The sequence below is a fragment of the Odocoileus virginianus genome, chromosome X, assembly GCF_023699985.2.
Source record: "Odocoileus virginianus isolate 20LAN1187 ecotype Illinois chromosome X, Ovbor_1.2, whole genome shotgun sequence".
Classification (NCBI taxonomy): domain Eukaryota; kingdom Metazoa; phylum Chordata; class Mammalia; order Artiodactyla; family Cervidae; genus Odocoileus; species Odocoileus virginianus.
The window spans coordinates 21920931-21943341 of record NC_069708.1 but is presented as its reverse complement, the minus strand read 5'-3'; the positions used below and the strand labels follow the sequence as shown (position 1 = coordinate 21943341).

The window sequence follows — 22411 nt, the reverse complement described above, 5'->3', positions numbered from 1 at the left end:
AGATTCTTTGCTGCATCTTGTTGTCAAGTCCTAATAGTGCATGTGTGTTTAGATGTTTTCCTTAGTCTCCCCAGAGATTTGCTAGTTTTATTAGCGCTTCCCAAGAACCACCTTTTGGTATTGTTGATCTTCCCTGATGTACCTCTGTTTTCAGTTTCCGTAATTCCTTCTAGTTGTACTATTTTCTCTTTTATCTAACTTCTTAAATTGGTTGTTAATTCATTAATGTTCAACCTTTCTTTGTTAAAAAACATTTAAGAGCATGAATTTCCCTTTTAAGAATCTCTTTAGCTGCATTCTGCAAAGTGTTGTAGACAACATCTTATTATTGTTGAGCTTTGTATTTAATTTTTCTTTTTCATTTATTCTTTGCTATAATGCTTTTGGGAGGGTTGACATTGTAATTAAATCTTTTCATCCATTTTAATTAAATCTTTTTGTCTGTGTGACTATATCAATTTTTTTAATTAAAAAAATTTTTAATATAGCTCTTGTTTATTTTACATATTTTTATATTTTTCTTGTTATTATTAATGGTTTTTTCTGTTTTCTTGTGATTATTGTTATTGAACAGAAAAAAACTATCTGCTCTTATAATTTTATCTTGTATCCAGTCCTGTATCAAATTACCCTATGAATTCTGGTAGAGTCTGGTAGGTTTTCTATGTATAAAATCATATCACTGACAAAGAGAGCTATATTTTCATTTATTCGCAATATTTATTCTGATTATTTCATCTTTCGTGTGTGCTAGAGTCAGGAAAATTTTGAATTGTATTGGCCATCCCTATCTTTTTACTATTTTTAATGGCAGTTGCTTCATCATTTTACTTTTTAGCATAGTATTTCAGAGCTATTTTTTTGTAAATGATTTTTGTGATATTTAAGTGATTTGCTTCTTCCCTAATTTTGAGTTTTTATTAGTAATGACTGCTGACTTGTGTCAAATGCCTTTTTCTTGGTGTAAGTTAAAAGCAGTGTGTTTCCTCCCCCTCTAATTTGTTGATTTAATGAATATTATTAATGTTGAACCATCTTCTAGAAAGAACAGGCTGAGAACTTCCCTGTAGAATATTTTTTAATTTATTTTTATTTATTTGGCTGCTTCAGGCCTTAGTTGTGGTACACAGGATCTTTGTTGTGTCACGTGGGCATGGGTGCCAGCTCAGTACTTGCAGTGCATGGGCTTAGTTGCTCCAGGGTATGTTGGATCTTAGTTCCCTGACCAGGGATCAAACCTGTGCCCTCTGCATTGGCAGGCAGATTCTTAAACACTGGATCACCAGGGAAGTCCCCTTGTAGAAGAATTTAAGAGAGATTTTTCACCCAGAATGGCGAAATAATTAAAGTGGGCAAAAGAGATCCCTTTCATTTAGATTAGCAAGTTTCCAGGTTTTCTGCTTCCACAGTCACCTACCAGGACCCCATGAACAAGTCCTTCCTCTGCCTATCTCATGGGACTTCAGCACCATTCACTTGCCTCAGGTCTACCTTCTCCTCAAACCCAGATCTGCCTTGAACCTGGAATTGAGGGATAGGCTTGTCGGGTAAAATGTGAAGCACCCCTTTGAGCTCATTAATTTGACTCCACGTATCATGATTATTTCCATAATCTGCCCTGAACAATGCTCAGAGAGGGGATTGTTGAAATTTGTGGGGTGAATGTGAAATGACATTGATGACATGGATACTGTCCTTTTTAGGATTTGTTGTTGTCTCTGTGGAGCTGTTGAGCTTTCCCCTTAATGGAGGCTGCAGGATCTTCCATTTATTTTGACTGCAGCCCATATACACACACCTCTCCAGCTTTGGAAGGTGGACTGGTATCCAGAGTGAACATGCCAGCTAATGGGAAATCACCCCAGAGGTTTCCTGCCCTGGTTCCAGGACAACCTGGTGGATCATTTGAGGTAAGTAAGAGGCGCCTACTTTTCCCATTTTTCTCTTTTTTTAATTTTTTAGACAAAATTTTTTTACTTTAGACAGATTTTAATTTTGAGATAATTGTAGAAAAGGCAGAGGAACCAGAGATCAAATTGCCAACATCTGTTGGATCATCAAAAAAGCAAGAGAGTTCTAGAAAAACATCTGCTTCTGCCTTACTGACTATGCCAAAGCCTTTGACTGTGTGCATCACAGCAAACTGTGGAAAATTCTGAAAGAGACAGGAATACCATATCACTTGACTTGCCTCCTGAGAAATCTGTATGCAGGTCAAGAAGCAACAGTTAGAGCTGCACATGGAACAACAGACTGGTTCCAAATCAGGGAAGGAGTATGTCAAGGCTGCATACCATCACCCTGCTTATTTAACTTCATATGCAGAGTACATCATGAGAAACGCTGGGCTGGATGAAGCACAAGCTGGAATCAAGATTGCCTGGAGAAATATCAATACCACTAATATGCAGATGACACCATACTTATGGCAAAAAGTGAAGAAGAACTAAAGAGCCTCTTGATGAACGTGAGGAGAGTGAAAAGGTTGGCTTAAAACTCAACCTTCAGAAAACTAAGATCATGGCATCTGGTCCCATCACTTTGTGGCAAATAGATGGGGAAACAATGGAAACAATGACAGACCTTACTTTTTGGGGCTCCAAAATCACTGTAGATGGTGACTGCAGCCATGGAATTAAAAGACACTTACTCCTTGGAAGAAAAGTTATGACCAACCTAGACAGCATATTAAAAAGCAGAGACATTGCTTTACGGACAAAGGTCTGTATAGTCAAAGCTATGGTTTCTCCAGTAGTCGTGTATGGATGTGAGAGTTGGACCATAAAGTAAGCTGAGCACTGAGGAACTGATGCTTTTGAACTGTGGTGTTGGAGAAGACTCTTGAGCATCCCTTGGACTACAAGGAGATTAAGCCAGTCAATCCTAAAGGACATCAGTCCTGAATATTCATTGGAAGGACTGATGCTGAAGCTGAAACCCCAGTACTTTGGCCACCTGATGTGAAGAGCTGACTCATTGGAAAAGACCCTGATACTGGGAAAGATTTAAGATAGGAAGGAGAAGGGGACAACAGAGGATGTGATGGTTGGATGGCATCATTGACTCAATGGACATGAATTTGAGTAAGCTCCAGGAGTTGGTGATGGTCAGAGAAGCCTGATGTGCTACAGTCCATGTGGTCGCAAAGAGTTGGACCTGACTGAGTGACTGAACTGAACTGTAGATTCAATTTACCCAGTTTTCCCCATCATAACATCTTGTAAAATCTTACAATATCACAACCAGGATATTGACATAGAACATTTCCATCATGTTGCACTTTAATAGCCATGCCCACTTCCCTTCTCCTGCTCTCCCTCCTTAACCCCTGGCAACCCATAATCTGTGCTCCAGTTCTATAGTTTTGTTATTTCAAGTGTTATATAAATAGAATCATACAGTATGTAACCTTTTGGGACTGGCTGTTTTTTATTCAGCATAATTATCTGGAGATTCATCCAGATTGTTGCATATGTGAATAGCTTGTTCCTTTTTGTTGCTGAATAGCATTCAATGTTATGGATTTATTGTAGTTTGCTTAACCAGTCAATAGTTGAAGGATATCTTGGTTTTTTCCAGTTTTTGGCTGTTACAAATAAGGATGCTATGATTGTGTAAGGTTTTTGTATCGAATGAATGAACGTGAGTGCCATTGCTGGATTATATGCTAAGAGTGTTAAAATAATTAAGTGACCTAGTTTTTAGTACAGTTTTAGATTTACAGAATAATTGAGATGATAGCATTAGTGTGGTACATTTGTTAAATAAACCAATATTGATATGTTATTATTCAACAGTTTACAGTATGGGTCACTCTTGTTGCATATTCTATTCAGTTCAGTTCAGTCTCTCAGTTGTGTCCGACTCTTTGAGACCCCATGAATCGCAGCACGCCAGGCCTCCCTGTCCATCACCAACTCCCGGAGTTTACTCAAACTCATGTCCATCGAGTCAGTGATGCCATCCAGCCATCTCATCCTCTGTCATCCCCTTCTCCTCTTGCCCCCGTTCCCTCCCAGCATCAGGGTCTTTTCCAGTGAGTCAACTCTTCACATGAGGTGGCCAAAGTATTGGAGTTTCAGCTTCAGCATCAGTCCTTCCAATGAACACCCAGGACTGATCTCCTTTAGGATGGACTGGTTGGATCTCCTTGAAGTCCAAGGGGCTCTCAAGAGTCTTCTTCAACACCACAGTTCAAAAGCATCGATTTTTTGGTGCTCAGCTTTCTTCACAGTCCAACTCTTAATGACATGTTTCCATCATTACAGTTCATACACGACAGTTTCATCTGTGCTTAGATATTCATCTTTCCTCTCCCTCTGCCTGAAACTCTGGTAATCACTGACTTTTTTTTTTACTGTCTCTATAGTTTTGCCATTTCTAAAATGTCTATTGTCTGTGGCCTTTTCATATTGGCTTCTTTCACTTAGCAATTTGCATTTAAGATTCCTCCATTTTTTTTATCACTGAATAATATTCCACTGGAGGGATGTACCACAATCTGCTTACCCATTCACCTATTGAAGGACATCTTGGTTGTTCACAGTTTCGGGTGATAATGAATAAAGCTGCTACAAACATGTATGTACAGAAGCTTTCCGCTCATTTGGGCAAATAACTCAGAGTGCAGTTGTAGGTCATATGATAAGACTTTGTAAGAAGCTGCCAAACTGTCTTCAAAGTTTTTCACCATTTTCATTTTCACCAGTAATAAATGAACATTCTTGTTGTTACACGTCTTTGCCAGCTTTTGGTATTATCAGTTTTTTGGATTTTAACCATTCTAATAAATGTATAGTTGTAACTCATTGTTTTAATTTGAAATTCCCTAATGAAAAATGATGTTGAACATGGTTTTACATGTTTATTTCACATCTGTATATCTTCTTTGGTCAAGTGTCTATTCACATCTTTTGCATATTTTTAATGGGAATGTATGTTTTCTTATTATTGATTTTAAAATTTCTTTGTATTGATATATTTTAAACACAAGTCCTTTATCAGATATGTGTTTTGCAAATATTTGCTCCTGTTCTGGGCATGTCTCTATTCTCTTAACAGTGCCTTTCAAAGAGCAGAATTTTTTAATTTTAGTAAAGACCAACTTGTCAGGTTTTCTTTCATGTAATGTACAGTTGGTGTTATATTTTAAAACATTGCCAAACCCAAAGTCACTTAGACTTTCTCCTGTTTTTTTGAAGTTTTCTCTCTTTCATTCTTTTTGGCTGCACCATGCAGTTTACAAGATCTCATTTCCCTGACCAGGATTGAACCTGGGCCACAGCAGTGAAAGCCTGGAGTCCTAACTACTAGGCCACCAGGGAACTCCCTATTTTGCAGAAGTTTTGCATTTTTGCATTTTGCAAGTAGGTCTAAGATCCATTTAGAGTTAATTTTTGTGAAAGTTGTAAGGACTTGGTCTGGATTTGTGTGTGTGTGTGTGTGTGTGCGGATATTGAAGTGTTTCAGTGCCATTTATTGAAAAGTCTATTCTTTCTCCATTGAATTGCCTTTGTTTCTTTGTCAAAGATCAATAGTCTATTTTTGTGTGGTTCTATTTCCTTGCTCTCTGTTTGTTCCATTGATAAATTTGTCTATTTTTACTAATACCACACTTTTACTTATTTATTTTTATATTGAGGTATAAGTGACTTACAGTATTATATTAGTTTCAGATGTACAGCATAATGATTTGATATTTGTATGTACTGTTAAATGATCACCATATGTCTAGTTGACATCCATCACCATACAGCTTTCAAATATGCAATACAACAATATTATTGTCTATAGTAACCATGCTTTACATTACATCCCCATGACTTATTTATTTTTAGCTGAAAAAAATTTGTGCCTTTTGACTCCCTTCATGCATATTACCCCCTCCTCTCACCTCTGGCAACCACAAACCTGTTCTCTAAGTCTATGAGCTTGATTGTTGTTTTGGTTTTTTTGTTTTAGATTCCACATATAAGTGAGATCATACACTATTTATCATTTTCTGTCCTACTTATTTCACTTAGCATAATGCCCTCAGAGCCCATCCAAGTTGTAGCAAGCAGTAAGATGTCCTTCTTGCCCATGACTGAATAATATTTCTTTGTGTATGTGTGTATATCTATATCTATCTTATGTTTTCTTTATCCATTCATCTTTTGGGTGGACACTTAGGTTGCTTCCATATCTTGCCTATTGTAAATAATACTGCAGTGAACATGGGAGTACAGGTATCTTTTCAAGTTAGTATTTTCATTTTCTTCAGATAAACACCCAGAAGTGGAATTGCTGGATCATATGGTTGTTCCATTTTTAATTTTTTGAAGTATCTCCATACTGTTTCACATAGTGACTGCACCAATTTGCATTCTCAACAATGGTGCACAAGGGTTCTCTTTTCTCTATGTCCTCGCCAACGCTTGTTATTTGTTGTCCTTTTGATAATTTTTGGCATCCTAAGAGGTGTGAGGTGATAGCTCACTGTGGTTTTGATTTGCATTTCATTGATGATCAGTGATGTTAAGCATTTTTTCATGTACCTATTGGTCATCTGCATGACTTCTTTGGAAAAATGTCTATTCAGATCCTTTGTCCCTTTTTAAATGGGATTGTTTGTTTTTCGCTATTGAGTTATATGAGTTCTTTATATATTTTGGATATTAACCCCTTATCAGATATGCAGTTTGCAAATGTTTTTTCCCATTCTGCAGGTTGCCTTTTCATTTTGTTGATAGTTTCCTTTGCTGTGCAGAAGAATTTTAGTTTGATGTAGTCCCACTTGTTTATTTTTGCTTTTATTACCTTCGCTTTTAGAGTCAGATCCAAAAAAAATCATTGCCAAGACTGATGTCAGGGAGCTTACTGCTCATACATTCTAGGAGTTTTTATGGTTTCAGGTCTTACATTCAACTCTTTAATCCATTTCAAGTTAATTTTTTGTATGGTGTAAGATAGTGCTCTAAAATTTCATTGTTTTGCATGTGGCTGTCCAGTTTTCTTAACACTATTTTTTGGAGATATTGTTCTTTTCCCATTACATATTCTTGGCTTCTTTGTCATGAATTAATTCACCATGTATGTATGGGTTTTTCTGGGCTCTCTATTCTGTTCTGTTGTTGTTTGTGTCTGTTTTTATACCAGTACCATACTGTTTTTTTATTCACTAAATTTATTTATTTAATTTTTATTTTTTAATTGAAGTGCAGTTGATTTACAATATTGTGTTAGTTTCAGGTGTACAGCACAGCAATTCAGTTATATATATGTGTGTGTGTGTATAAATATATATAATTTTTTTCAGATTCTTTCCCCTTATAGGTTATTTCAAAATAGTTCCCTGTGCTATACAGTAGGTCCTTATTGGTTATCTGTTTTAATCCTAAACTTCTAATTTATCCCTTCCCCTCTTTCCTCTTTGGTAACCATAAGTTTGTTTTCTATGTCTGTGAGTCTGTTTCTGTTTTGTAAATAAGATCATTTGTATCTTTTTTTTTCTGCCATGCCACGAGGCTTGGAAGATCTCAGGTCCCCAACCAGGGATTGAACCCAGGCCATGGCAGTGAAAGTGCTGAGTCCTAACCAATTGGCCACCAGGGAACTCCCTGTATCTTTTTTTTTTCAGATTCCACATATAAGTGATATCATATGATATTTGTCTTTGGCTTACTTAACTTAGTATGATAACCTCTAGGTGCATCCATATTGTTGCAAATGACATTATCTCATTCTTTTTCATGGCTGTGTAATATTCCGTTTTATATATACTACATCTTATTTATCCATTCATCTGTCAGTGGATATTTAGTTTGCTTTCATGTCTTGGCTATTGTAAGTAGTGCTGCAGTGAACATTGGGGTGCATGTATCTTTTTTAATTACAGTTTTCTCCCATACTGTTTTGATTATCATAGCTTTGTAATATACAATTGACCCTTGAACAACACAGGTTTGAACGGTGTAGGTCCACTTATAAGTGGATTATTTTCAACAGTAAATACTACAGTACTACACAATCTACAATTAGTTGAATCTCTGGAAACAGAGAAACTGGGAGTAAGGGGGAACCAAGTTTACAGTGGACCAACTGTAAATTCTACATGGATTTTCAACTGCACAGTGCATTGATACTCCAGTCCCTCATTGTTCAAGAGTTTGAAATTGGATAGTGTGATGCCTCCAGTGTTGTTCTTCTTTTTCAAGATAGCTAGTGTGTTGCAGTACTTATGTCTTGCTTTTTTGATTTTGTTAGATTTATAATTAAGCATTTCATACTTCTGAGTAATTATCAATGGTTTCATATTTTTTTGCTTTGAAGTCCACATTTTCATTGCTAACATATAAAAATACACTTGCTTTTGTGTGGTTTTCTGTGCTTCCTATGACCTTGTCATCTGAAAATAGGAAAAGTTTAATTTCTTCCTTTTTATTATGTATGCCTTTTGATTTCTTGCCTTGTTGCACTGGTTAGAACTTCCAGCACTATATTAAATAAGAGTTGTGAGAATGGACATTCTTGTCTTGTTCTTGGTCTTCAGTCTTTTACCATGAAGTATTGGGTTGGTCAAAATTTTATTACGGAAAAACTCAAATGAACTTTTTGGCCAACCCAATATAATGTTACCTGTAGTTTTGTTTTAGATGCGCTTTATCAAATTGAGGCAGTTTCTCTGTATTTCTGTTTCTATTCCGGTTTTTGCAGGAGTGAATGTTTTATTTCTTCAAGTGTTTTTTCTATATTGATTGATATGATCATGTGATTTTTAAAATCCTGTTAAAGTGTGAGGTGGGGAGGGAGATGGGAGGGAGGTTCAAGAGGGAGGGGACATATGTATACCTATGGCTGATTCATGTTGATATTTGGGAGAAACCAACACAATTCTGTAAAGCAGTTATCTTTCAATTAAAAGATAAAAAAGAATCACAAACTTAATAATAATATATATATCTTTAATTTAAAAAATCCTGTTAATATGGTGGATTTCATGGATTGGTTTTTGAATATTGAACCTGTCTTGCATCCCTGGAATAAACCCTAGTTGGTCACGATGTATAATTCCTTTAATATATTAATGAATTATATTTGCTAATATTTTGTCAAGAATTGTTGCCTCTATATTCATGAGTGCTATGGGTATGTAGTTTTGTTTTTTGTACTATATTTATCTGATTTTGTAATCAGGGAATGTGTTAGTTTCATGTGGCTGCTGCAACAAATTACCACAAACTTAGTGGCTTAAAACAGTAGAAATTTATCCTCTCATAGTTTTTGAAGGCCAGAAATACAAAATAAGCATCACTGGGCCCAAATCAAGGTGTTACCAGGGCTTACTCCCTGCAGAGGCTCTGGGGGATCTGTTCCCTGCCTCTTCTAGCCTTTGGGGGCTGCAACTATCCCTTGGCTTGTGGCTTCATCCCTTCATTTTTCATGGTCAGCATCCTCAAATCTCTCTCTACTGTCTTCACATCACTGCTTTCTGTGTGCATCAGATCTTCTTTGGCCTCCCTCTCCTAAAGGATATTTGTGATTACATTTAGAAGCCACATGGGTAATCCAAGATATTCTCCTTATCTGAAGATTCTTAATCACATCTGCAAAGACCTTTATATTTTTGCCATATAAGGTGATATTGATGGCTTCCAAGGATTAGGATGTGGATATCTTTTGGGGGCCTCTTTTTACCTATTCAAGGAAAATACTTGCTTCATTGAATGAGTTTGAAAGAGTTATTTCCTCTTTTGTTTCCTGCAAGAGATTATGTAGTTGTGTTAATTTTTTGTTAAAAATTTGGTAAAATTCTTCAGGGAAACCATTTGGCCAGAGATAACCTTTTTTGGGGGTTGAGTTTCATTTTTTATTTTTTAAAATTTTTATTGGAGTATAATTGCTTTAAAATGTTGTGTTAGTTTCTGATGTACAGCAAAGTGAATCAGTTATAAAATACATATCATAGACCCACTATTTTTAGATTCTTTGGTGAGTTTTAAATTACGGATAAATTTTCCTTAATAGTTATAGGGCTAGTCAAATTATCTGTTTCATATTGGATGACTTGTGTTTATTTGTGTGTTTTTTTATGAATTGCTTCATTTCATCTAAGTTATAAGTGCAGAATTATTCATTGTTGTTGTTTAGTCCCTAAGTCTTGTCTGACTATTGCAACTCCATGGACCATAGCCTGCCAGTCTCCTCTTTCCATGAGGTTTCCCAGGCAAGAATACTGGAGTGGTTTGCCATTGCCTTCTCCGGGGACCTTGCCAGATCAGGGGTCAAACCATGTCTCCTGCATTGCAGGAGAAATACTGAGCATAAATTATCCTCTGATTGGCTAATTAACTCATCTGACCCAAAGTCAAATTACTCAGTGGTATACCAGTTACTTTGTATGGGCTTAAGCATTTTTGACCAAAATACTTATAAACAAAGCATGATATCTGAGAGCACAGGGATACTTGGTACATAAAATACTCCATAAGAAAGCTGATGGAAGGTAATTGTGTCAGACCTTTAGATTCTTTTTTTAAAAAATGGAAGTATAGGATGTCCCTGGTGGTGCAGAGGATCAGAATTTGCCTGCAAGTGCAGAGGACATAGGTTTGATCCCTGGTCTGGGAAGATTCCACATGCTGCGTAGCAACTAAGTCCATGTTTCAAAACTACTGAGTTCATTCCCTAGAGCCCACAAGGTGCAACTACTGAGCCTGTGTGCTGCAACTACTGAAGCCCACATGCCTAGAGCCCGTGCTCCACAACAAGAGAAGCCACCACAATGAGAAGCCCACATACCACAATGAAGAGTAGTCCCTACTCACTGCAATGAGAGAAAGCCCACACAAAGCACAGCCAAAAATAAATAAATAAAATTTTAAAATCTATTGTTATGAATAGATAAGTAATTGAAGTTGATTTACAATATTGTGTTAGTTTCTGATGTATAGTAAAGTGATTCAGTTTCATGTATATATATATATAATATATATATAATATATATATTATATATATATACTTTTTCATTACAAGATTGCATTATTATAAGATATTGAATATAGTTTCCTTTGCTATACAGTAGGACTTTGTTTATCTATTTTACATATAAGACCTTTAGATTTTTTAGGCTTCTAACAGTTGATTGCTATATGTAAGGGCTTCACAACCCATTCCTTATTTTACCTCTTGGCTTTTCTGAATTAGACAGTTCTAACCCACATCCACTAAAAAGTATTAAAGACACACTTTAAAATAAAGATTAGTTGGAAAACATAAAGTAATCCTACATCCCAGTAGAATTTCAGATGAATTAAATTGTAAGAGAAATGCAATACTTATTGCACATATTGTACTAGTCTCACACTGTCATGGGGAGTCCATGCACATGGAATTTGCATTCCAAGTGTTTTCATCTTGACTGTCATTGAGTCCTTAATCTATCTCCCTTCCTTTTTGAGGTCTTCTGTCTGCTTTTCTGACACTCCTTTCTGGCTGGTTCTGTTTTTCTCTGAGTTGCTAGATGGTACACAATTTGAGGGTTCTGATGATGTTATCAAAGAAGTCTGAGCAGGAAGAGCATTACTGAATAAGAAATTGCTAATCAGTGTCGAGATGACAAAGTATGGATAAAGTACTGTCTCCAGCAGTGTGCAAATGGCTCCAGTGGGAGAATGCATCATAAATGTAGTTGATCTTTTTGACTGTGCAGCAAACAGCCATGCTTTTTCTCCAGGAGCATCCAGAGGGAACTGACTTATAAAGAAAGAAAGGAAGAACCATCAAGAAGACAGAATCGAATTATTGCAGCAGTGTTTCTTTTTCTAGCATAAGTTTTCCCTTTTGAATTCCACTTTTGCCTGTTGTCAGCAACATTCTGTTCAGGATGCCGAAAGACGGTAAGAGAGCTACTGCTTTTTTCAATTCAGACATAGCTTACTTTTTTTCAGGCCCTTATATGGCCTTCTTTGGGGTCATTTGATAGAGAGGAACTAGCAATGTTTGCAGATGTGGAACATGCATCCTGCATAATCCAAGTGACCTGCTCAGGTGCTGCATTTCTTAGTAGCAGGGGTTGGCAATAGCAGTTCATTTTTTGTTGCCTATGGAATGTCATGTGTGGCTCCTACCCAGGGTAGTCCTAAGAATTTCACCATTTAAGTGGGCCCTTAGATTTTTGTTGGATTTATCAACTAACCTCTGCTGATTGTATGTGTCACTATTGCATTTAAGCCAATCTTAGCTTGATCTTCAGTTTCTAATATTATCATGTTATCATCAGTATAGTATATTATTAAATATACTTGGGACCTGCATCAAGTCCAAATTCCTTCTAACTAAATTATGACAATTGAATAATGAAGCTGGTGAATTCAAATAACATTTTAGCAGTACAGTAAATGTAAATTAGGACCTTCTTGCATGAAAGCAAACTGCAGTTGACTCTTTTCCTATGTTGAGATAAAGGAAAAAAGCATTTGCAGGATCAGTCACTGCGAACCAGTTTCCTTTAGCTTCAGTATTTTCCTACTGTGAAACCAAATTAGGAACTACTGATCCTATGGTGATACTAATTAATTATTGATGGTCTGCTGTTAGTCTCCCTGAGCCATCCACCTTTTTCATGTGCCACCCAGGGACACACAATAGCAACTACATTTGCTATTTTAGTTACTCCAATTGCTAAGGGATGACTGAGTCTTAAACTAAAATAAATGCAAATATAGAGATATACATAGGCGAAAAGGGAGGGTTCTGAGAGCACATGGTAAAATAAATAAAAGAGCTTGTATGTACTTACTTCACTTTTAGTTTTTGATGGTATATATATATATATATTAAAAACCTATTTAAGAATTCACCTGAATTCAAACCATGTAGTCAAAACTATGGTTTTTTCAGTAGTCATGTATGGATGTGAGAGTTGGACTATAAAGAAAGCTGAGCACCAAAGAATAGATGCTTTCAAACTGTGGTGCTTGAGAAGACAAGATCTTGAGAGTCCCTTGGACAGCAAGGAGATCAAACCAGTCAATTCTAAAGGAAACCAACCCTGAATATTCATTGGAAGGACTGATGCTGAAGCTGAAGCTCTAATACTTTGTCCACCTGATGCAGAGCCGACTCATTCGAAAAGACTATGATGCTGGGAGAGACTGAGGGCAGGAGGAAGAGGGGATGACAGAAGATGAGATGGTTGAATGGCATCATCAACTCAGTGGACCTGAGTTTGAGCAAACTCCAGGAGATAGTGAAGAACAGTCCATGGGGTTGCAAAGAGTTGGACATGACTGAGTGACTGAACAACAACAAGATAGAAGTATTCCCCTATCAGATATAGTATCCATTTGAGGAATTCGTTTAGATGAAGGAGATGTACTTCACTTAAAATCTATTCAAATATTCCTATTTTCCTGCAAACTTTCACTTTAATTCCATCAACTGTTGCATCCCTGTAGCCTTCTAACCTAATTGTGGCCCTTGTTAGGACTTGACCAACAGATTTTGAAATCACACTGCATTATTCTTCCATGTCAAAGAGTCCCAGAAAAGTTTCTTCTCTGCCTTCTGACCATTTACCTACATATGTCCATATGGCCTTTGGGTGCCCATCTGGGTGTTGAGCCTGGCTAGAGACTAAGATAAACCATGAGTTCATACTGATAATAAATGATAGAATGAGGGAGACGGGAAAAGCTCTTCTTTAAGGTCCAATGCCAAATAGTATGGAGAAGGAAATGGCAACCTACTCCAGTATTCTTGCCTGGAGAATCCCATGGACAGAGGAGCCTGGTGGACTACAGTTCATGGGGTCGCAAAGAGTTGGACACGACTGAGCGACTAAGCACACACACACTCCAAATAGTAATATGGAACAAATGATGGAGTTAGAAAAATAACTTTTTGTAACCACTGTAGTTAGTAATAACTGAGCCAAGAAAGAATCACTGATGGATGCCAAAGCTATTGGGTGAAAGTTTAAGGAGGAACAAAGTATTTACATAGTTCAAGGTATATTCCTACAGATTACTCACTTATTACATAGGGAAATTGGTAACTTTACAGTGGAGAAACCTGGTAAACACTACCTTAATAGAAACGTAAAAATTTTAATTTGAAAAGTCCTCATAATCTCATCTTTTGGAGATAATCAGTCTTAATTCAGTAAATATCCTTCCCCTTCATGGATCACAGCCTGTTGTAGTGAAGGGGCTGGCATAACTCAATGAAGCTATGAGCCATGCCATGTAGGGCCACCCAAAATGTATGGGTCATTGTGAAGAGTTCTGACAAAACATGGTCCACTGGAGGAGGAAATGGCAAACCACTCCAGTATTCTTCCTGCGAGAACCCCATAAACAGGATGAAAAGGCAATAAGGTATGACAGTGGAAGATGAGCTCCCCCCAGGTTGGAAGGTGTTCAGTATGCTACAGGGGAAGAGCAGAGGGCAATTATAGGAATTCTGAAGTTTTTCTGGATGTGACTGTCGATTATTCCAGAGACATTTGTTCAAAAGTGTATCCATTCCCCACTGAATATTCTTGACACCTTTGTCAGACATCAATTGATCATATGTGTGTGAATCTATTTCTAAATTCTATTTTGTCTCATGTATATCTTTACAAAAATACTACACTGTTTGAAAACTATAGCTTTGTAAATCTTGAAATGAGATAATGTAAGTCCTCTAACTTTTTTCTTCTTTTTCAAAATAGCTTCATTTATTCTAAATCATGTGGTTTTATTTCTTTATTAATTTTAGAATCAGCTTGTCAACTTTTAATTATTAAATTTCTTTACTGATTATAATTAGTGTTATTTGTCTTATTTCTATTTTAAACTTACCAAGATTGTTTTTTTTGTGTGCTAGTATATGATCATGCTTTGTGAATGTTCCATGAACACCTGAGAAAAAGTATATTCTGTATGATCTGGATATAGTGTTTATTCTTTCTTTCTCTCTCCCTTTCTTTCTTTCCTTCCTTCCTTCTTCCCTTCCTCCCCCCTCCTTCAAGTCCCACCTTATTGACTAGCTCTTTTATAGCATTACCTGTTTCTTTTTTGTTTACTTAATCTGGTTACTTCTATGAATGGTATGTTAAAAGTCTTCCACTAGAAAAAACTTCTATTTCTTCTTGTATCCCTGTAGTCTTTAGCTTATGTAGGCTTTTGCTGTGTTACTTTGTGCATAGAAATTTACAAATATCTTTATTTTTATATCTTCATTGTGAACAGGGCTTTTAACATTACAAAGTATCCTCCTTTATCTCATATAATTGCTTTTGGAATTCTACTTTGTTTGGTATCAGGATTTCAATCCCTGCTTTTATATCATTTTCATTTGGTAAACCTTTGTCCATCTCTTTAATTTTAGCTTTTTTGAAAGACTGTTTTAAGCATGTCTCTTGTATACAGCATTGTGTGGGTTTTGCTTTAACAAGGCAATGTGAAAATCTATTTCTTTTAATAGATGAAGTAAGCCTATTCACATTTATTTGTATTACAGTTTGTAATATAATTAATACAAAGTATCCTCAACTTTATTGTTTTATCTTATGATGTAATTACATGTGTAAATGTTATATTTACTCTGTTTCTTTCTCTATTGAGTGTTTCCTCTGAATGTTTTTGGTAATTAGGAAGGTTTGTATTTTTATGCAGGTGGTTGTGATTAGTTGCTCAGTTGTGTCTGATTCTTTATGATCCCATGGACTGTAGCCCACCGTGGGATTCTCCAGGCAAGAATACAAGCAAGATACAGGCAAGAATACAGGTGTGGGTAACCATTCCCTTCTCCAGGGGATCTTCCTGGCCCAGGAATCAAATCCAAGCCTCCTTTATTGTCTAAGGCACCAGGGAAGACCATTCTGGTGGTTACCTTTGTATTTATCCCTTCTGTGGTATTCTTACTCAACCCTTTTATCTTTTTATTTACATATTTATTTATAAAATTGTATATATTTAAGATGTACAACATGATTTGCTATACATATACATAGTGAAATGATTACTGCAGTTAAACTAATTAACTTATCATCTCCTTACAGTTACCATTTTTTGTGTGTGATGAGTACACCTGAAATTTGCTCTCTTAGCATATTTCCATTGTTCAGTATAATATTATTATGTATAGTCATCATGCTTGTATATTAGATCTCTAGACTTTATTTATTCTCCGTAAATGTAACTTTGTCTCTGACCAATATCTCTCCCCTTTCCCCCATACCCTTGGTGACCACCATTCTCTCTTTGCTTCTGAGTTTGACTTTTTTTTTTAGATTCCACATATTAGTGAGATCATACAGTATTTGTCTTTCTGTCTAACTTATTTCACTTAGTGTAATGTCCTCCAGGTTCATCCCTGTTGTTGCAAATGGCAGGATTTACTTCTTTTTCATGACTGAATAATATTCCGTTGTTTATATACCAGATCTTTATCCATTCATCTGTTGATGGACACTTAGGTTGTTTCCATATCTTGGCTATTGCAAATAATGCTGCAATGAATATTTGGGATAGTGATTTCCTTTCCTTCAGATATAGTCCCAGAAGTGGGACTGATGGATCATATGGTAGTTCTAGTTTAATTATTTGTGGAACCTTTGTGCTGTTCTCCATAATGGCTATACCAGTTTATCTTTTTTTAAAAATTTATTTTTAATTGGAGGGTAATTGCTTTACAGTGTTGTGTTGTCTTCTGCTATACAACAATGTTAATCAGCTATTAGTATACATATATCCCCTCCCTTTTCCTTTTTTCTTTATTAATCTTTTACTATCTAATTTGTCTCTCATCTGTTCCCTATACAACAATGATCTTGTTCAGTTTTAGTTACATTTTAAAATTATTTTTTAGTCTTAGCTTTGCAGTTAAATATATGAAATACTTATTGTCTGTCCTTTTGCCAGAATTTTCCCATTCATTGTTTTTGGTTGAAGCTCACTATTTAGTATATATATATATATATATATAAAATATAAAAAGTCACTCAGTCATGTCCAACTCTTTGCAACCCTGTGGAATTCTCCAGGCCAGAATACTGGAGTGGATAGCCTTTCCCTTCTCCAGGGGATCTTCCCAACCCAGGGATCGAACTGGGGTTTCCTGCATTGCAGGTGGATCCTTTACCAACTGAGCTATCAGGGAAGCCCTATTGTTTAGTATAGTGGTATACAATAAAACTTCCTGTAGTGATGGGAATATTCTGTATCTGTGGTGTCTAATACTGTAACCAACCACATGTGGCTACTGAGCACTGGAAATGTGCCTAGTGTGACTGAAGAACTGACTTTTAAATTTTCTTTCACTTTAATTAATCAAAATTTAAATAGCCACATATGGTTGGTGGCTACCATATTAGTGCAGCTCTAGCAAATTCCTTATGAAGGGCACACATATTCTGGCATATTTACAACTTTTCCTAAAACCCTTGATATTTGAAGGGTATCTTCGGCTGGATATAATTTCCTTTATTTGTATTTTCTTAAGTTTCTTTTTATTTTTATTTATTTATTTATATTTTTTTATTAGTTGGAGGCTAATTACTTTACAATATTGTAGTGGTTTTTGTCATACATTGACATGAATCAGCCATGGATATACATGTATTCCCCATCCCGATCCCCCCTCTCTTCTTAAGTTTCTTGAAACTGCTATATTGCCTTGCTTTGTATGTTGTTTTTGAGAAATTGATGCCAATCTAATTTTTTTTTGCCTGGAGGCCCTGAGGAATTTTTTTCGTTGTCTTTAAATTCTAATAGTTTTAATTAGGATATATCTCAGAGTTGATTGTTCCAAGTCAATTTCCCTTGGTACCCAGTGGGCCCTTTGATTGCTTTTGGATTTGTTTTATGATCCTGGATATGGTCTAGCTTGGTGAACATTTCATGTGTTCTTGAAGAAACAGTTAATCTCTCAATTTTGAGTGGAATGTTTTACGAAATCATTGGTTGATTGGTAGTGTTCAGTTTTCTATATCATTGTTGATTTTTTTATCTACCAGTTAGCTCCTTTAATCACTAAGAGAGGTGATAAAGGTTGGCAGCCATGTTTGTGGATTGTCCTATTTTTTTCCAGATTTTTAAAATTTTGCTTCATGTATTTTGAAGCTATATTATTAGGGCAATCTTCCCCACACCTCTGTTCCCAGGGCTTCCCCTTCCTCTAGTTGGACAGTTAGGGCTTTCATCTCTACCCTGGCATTCACTTTCTACAACTAGGTTTGCCCTTGGGGCCAAGTTGTGAGAGGTTATAAAAAAGGCAATGGGGGATCCTTCTAACACTCTTCAGAACATTATTCCTCTGGCCAAAGAAGAGGATTCTCCCTTGGAGTCTGAGGGGCCTGCTACTGTGGGGTTGCAGCTTTGGTACTGGGATTTACTTTGGAACAGGACTCCATGACAAAGAAAAGAGAGGCTTTCTCTGTCCCACAGGAGCCCCCCAACTCCTTTTCAATCTTCATGTCATGTTGGTATACCCACTGACCATGCACTTGATGCCTCTCTTCAAGCTCTGTGTTCTCTTAGCCATCCAGTTATCATGGTGCCTTCAGCTAGTACTGAAATGCTATTGCCTCTAAATCCTTGGTCTGTCCTAGCCTCCTTTCAGAGCTCCAGCATCATATGTTAATCTGCCAGCTGGACATCTCTATCAGTATGTGACATAAACACTCCAGCTCAGGTCCAAGATCCATTTCAATCTCCCCCTCTGCCAGCCCATTGTGTTCCTTTTTTGCTAATTTCAGTACGTTGCACCGGGGCTTCCCTAGTGGCTCAGCAGTAAAGAATCTGCCTGCAGTGCTGGAGACCGCCTGCAGTGCAGAAGCGTGCATGCGTGCTAAGTCGCTTCAGTCGTGTTCGACTCTTTGCGACTCTATGGACCATAGACTCCCAGGCTCCTCTGTCCATGGGATTCTCCAGGCATGAATACTGGAGTGGGTTGTCATGTCCTCCTCCAGGGGATCTTCCTGACCCTGGGATTGAACCAGCATCTCTTATATCTCCTGCATTGGCAGGTGGGTTCTTTACCACCAGCTCCACCAGGGAAGCCCCTACAATGCACCAAAGTGGGTTCAATCCCTGGCTTGGGAAGATCCCCGGGGAAGGAAATGGCAAACCCCTTCAGTATTACTGCCTGGGAACTTGTAAGGACAGAGGAGCCTGGAAGGCTAGGGCTACAGTCCATGGGGTTGCAAGAGTCAGACACCACTTAGCGACTAAACCACCACCACCACCATATATGGCACCAGCCTCAACTCAGCTGCTCATGCTGTTATCCTAGGAGTGATATTCTCTTCCTTTCTCTTACTTGACAGTACTTCTGTGTAATTTATAAATGTAAATATATTGTGGGAAGGTCAGAAAATATTCTGATCGTATAGTCAAGTATTTTGGAGATTGATGATCTTTAGAAAAAAAAAAAAAGTTGGTAATCCCTCCACTGCCTGCCCCTGAATGTCTCTGTAGCCCTTTATCTCATCACTGTCCAAAGCACTATTTTCCTGTCATATTGTGCTATATGTAGTTCTCTTAACTCATCTTTCATGTTTCGTGTCTTCCTGCCTTTGTTTTTCATGTTACTGCCCCATATTTGTGAGGAAGATTATATTTTTGTTTAAGGATTCAAAGCTCTGCCTCCCCAAGTGAAGTTCAGTCTGTTAACACAAGGTGTAATCTTACTCCATCCCTTGTAAAAGCCCATTGCACCTTGTACCCATGTCCAGCATAGCTCCTGTAACATCTCATGGCAAGGGTGTGTTCATATACAGGCATACCTTTGAGATACTACAGGTTTGTTTCCAGACCACTGCAATAAAACAAATATCATGATAAAGTGAGTCACGTGAATTTTTTGGTTTCCCAGTGCATATAAAAGTCACACTGACTATACTGTAGTCTATTAAGTGTGCAATAACATGTCTAAAAAAAAACTATGTACATACCTTAATTAAAAAAATACTCTGTTGCTAGAAAAGGCTAACCATCATCTGGTCAGTGCAGGGTCCCCACAAACCTTCAATTTGTGAAAAAAACATGGTATCTCTGCAGCACAATAAAGCAAAGTGCTATAAAACAATGCATACCTATGCAAGTCTCTTTACTGGGTTGAGAGCAGGCACTGTCTTTATTTCCTCAGCAATTAGGACAGTTCCAGACACAGAGTATTAACTCAGCAGTCAGTGGTCTTTTCTCCATGAATTGAAAAGTTAATACACTAGCAGGACTGTTCTGGGTTTTTCTCTCCCAAAGAATAGTATCAAGCAAGACAGAGTCAGGTTTCTAGTGCCAGCTAAAGATTGTCACTTGTTCTTTGCCTCTATAAGGATTAGATCACTAGCCACTGTAGTCACTGACCTTCAGCATATCCTGAAAGGAGTTGAGGGCAGAGATCAGGAATGAGACAATCCGTGCTCTGGAAAAAACTGGTAGAGCAGGCCTTCAGATAGATATTTTCAGGTGAATATGTTCTGAACCCAATTTCTTGTATCTTCTCATATCTAGAAAAGCACTAAGATCGTTAACAGAGACATCTGCCTCTTGTGTCTACCCCCTTCACCAAAATCACATATATATTGACCTCCCCTTTCCTTGTCAGAGCAGTTCCTAAGAGCTGTCTGAAATGCTGTCTCCCAAGCTATAGTTCTCATTTTGCCCTAAATAAAACTTAACTCACAACTCTCACATTGTACATTTTTTTCAGTTGACACCAGTGAAGCTTTTTCTAGTCAACTTTCAAAAGTGCTCTACTGGAAGAATTAGTTCCCACATATCTTTTCCAGGTGTTCTATCCTGATCATTGCAGATTGTTGTTACAGGGATCCGTGTCATTCGAAGATGTGGCTGTGGATTTTACCCGACAGGAGTGGCACAGCCTGGATCTTGCCCAGAGGACCATGCACAGGGATGTAATGCTGGAGAACTACAGCAACCTGGCATCTGTGGGTGAGGATTATTGTCCACCTAACTCCTGGTAGCATGTTTTTCCTTTCTTGGTTGCTATAACCTGGGCAGCCTTTGTAGAGTTCAGTGATACTTTAGTTCTAGATTCAAGGGGTCACAGATAATTTATCAGTTTGGAGCACCAGGAAGAGTGTGTGTGTTCTCACTTCCCCCAGTGAAAGGTTTCAGTGGGTACCCTTCCTTGTGCAGTTCATGAAGATGCACCTTTCTCCTCCATCAGAGGCCCTAAAGCTCAGGCAACCTGGCCCACGTCCTGTGCCATTTCCCATTAACAGGCCTCTGCGTGGCCAAACCAGAGATGATCTTCAAGTTGGAGCGAGGGGAAGAACTGTGGATATTAGAGGAGGAGTCCTCAGACCATGGTTACACAGGTGAGTGAGCAACAACTCAACATATGAAAAGTAGGAGAAATAAGACTTCAGGAATTCAAATCAAACGTTATGTTTGGGTAGTATTTTTCAGGAATCTCTTTTCAGAGGCCCTTGCTCTTTGAAAATGACTGGAAGACAGGAGGTCTATATGCTTTAGATACCTAAATCCTACATCCCCATATCATGTTCACACTTAAGTGCTCTCTACTATTTTATCTTGATTTTTGTAGTTATTTACCACTCTTGTATTTCCCTGCCTGCCTCAGCTTAGATATTTATTCTTAGCTAGTCTGTTTCTCTTTAGTATTCTCAATTGTCTTCCTTCCCTCCATTGCCTTGGATGCCTTCTATTGTCAGGCACTCATTCATACATTCATTTAGTCATCTACCAAATCTTAAATGAGGGTCAACTGTATGCTGGTCACCTTCTAGGTGGAGGGGGGGGTCCAATAGTGAGTAAAGTAATATCTCTGTTCTCTTGGAGCTTGCAGTCTAATGAGGGAAGGAGACCAGAAACAAATGAATACATGATGTTTGGTGGAGAAAAGAAAATCAAGATTAAAAGAGTAAACATTGATGGTTTGTGCTTTTGTAGAATGTGGTCAGGGAAGACTCTTTGGGGAAGTTAACATTAGTACACCAACATCAGTGAAGTGAGACAGAGCCATGTAGATTTTAGTACTATTTTGAGCAGAGAGAACAGATAGTGCCAGTCTAGTCTGAAGGATATATAATAGGAATAGCAAAGATGCTGGTGTGGATCAAGGTTGGGTATGGATCAAGAGTGTTAGGAAGTGATATCTGAGAGTTCAGTTCAGTTCAGTTCAGTTCAGTCGCTCAGTCATGTCCAACTCTTTGCGACCCCATGAACCGCAGCACTCCAGGCCTCCCTGTCCATCACCAACTCCCAGAGTCCACCCAAACCCATGTCCATTGAGTCAGTGATGCTATCCAACCATCTTATCCTCTGTCGTCCCCTTCTCCTCCTGCTCTCAATCTTTCCCAGCATCAGGGTCTTTTCAAATGAGTCAGCTCTTCACATCAGGTGGCCAAAGTATTGGAGTTTCAGCTTCAAAATCAGTCCTACCAATGAACACCCAG

General features: G+C 37.6%; 1 protein-coding gene across 2 annotated transcripts in view; it reads left to right on the top strand.

Moving 5' to 3' along the window:
• ZNF157 (zinc finger protein 157) overlaps positions 1–22411 on the top strand; it is a 28189-nt gene that overhangs the window by 738 nt on the left and 5040 nt on the right. Inside the window, exons 2-4 of one of the 2 annotated variants that reach the window (XM_070462006.1) lie at positions 1784–1910; positions 20795–20921; positions 21215–21310. In XM_070462006.1, the coding sequence (XP_070318107.1) occupies positions 1784–1910; positions 20795–20921; positions 21215–21310 (350 nt within the window). Of the gene's footprint in view, positions 1–1703; positions 1911–11713; positions 15496–20794; positions 20922–21214; positions 21311–22411 lie in introns of those variants that run through there. The other variant, XR_011485783.1, reaches the window with a different exon arrangement.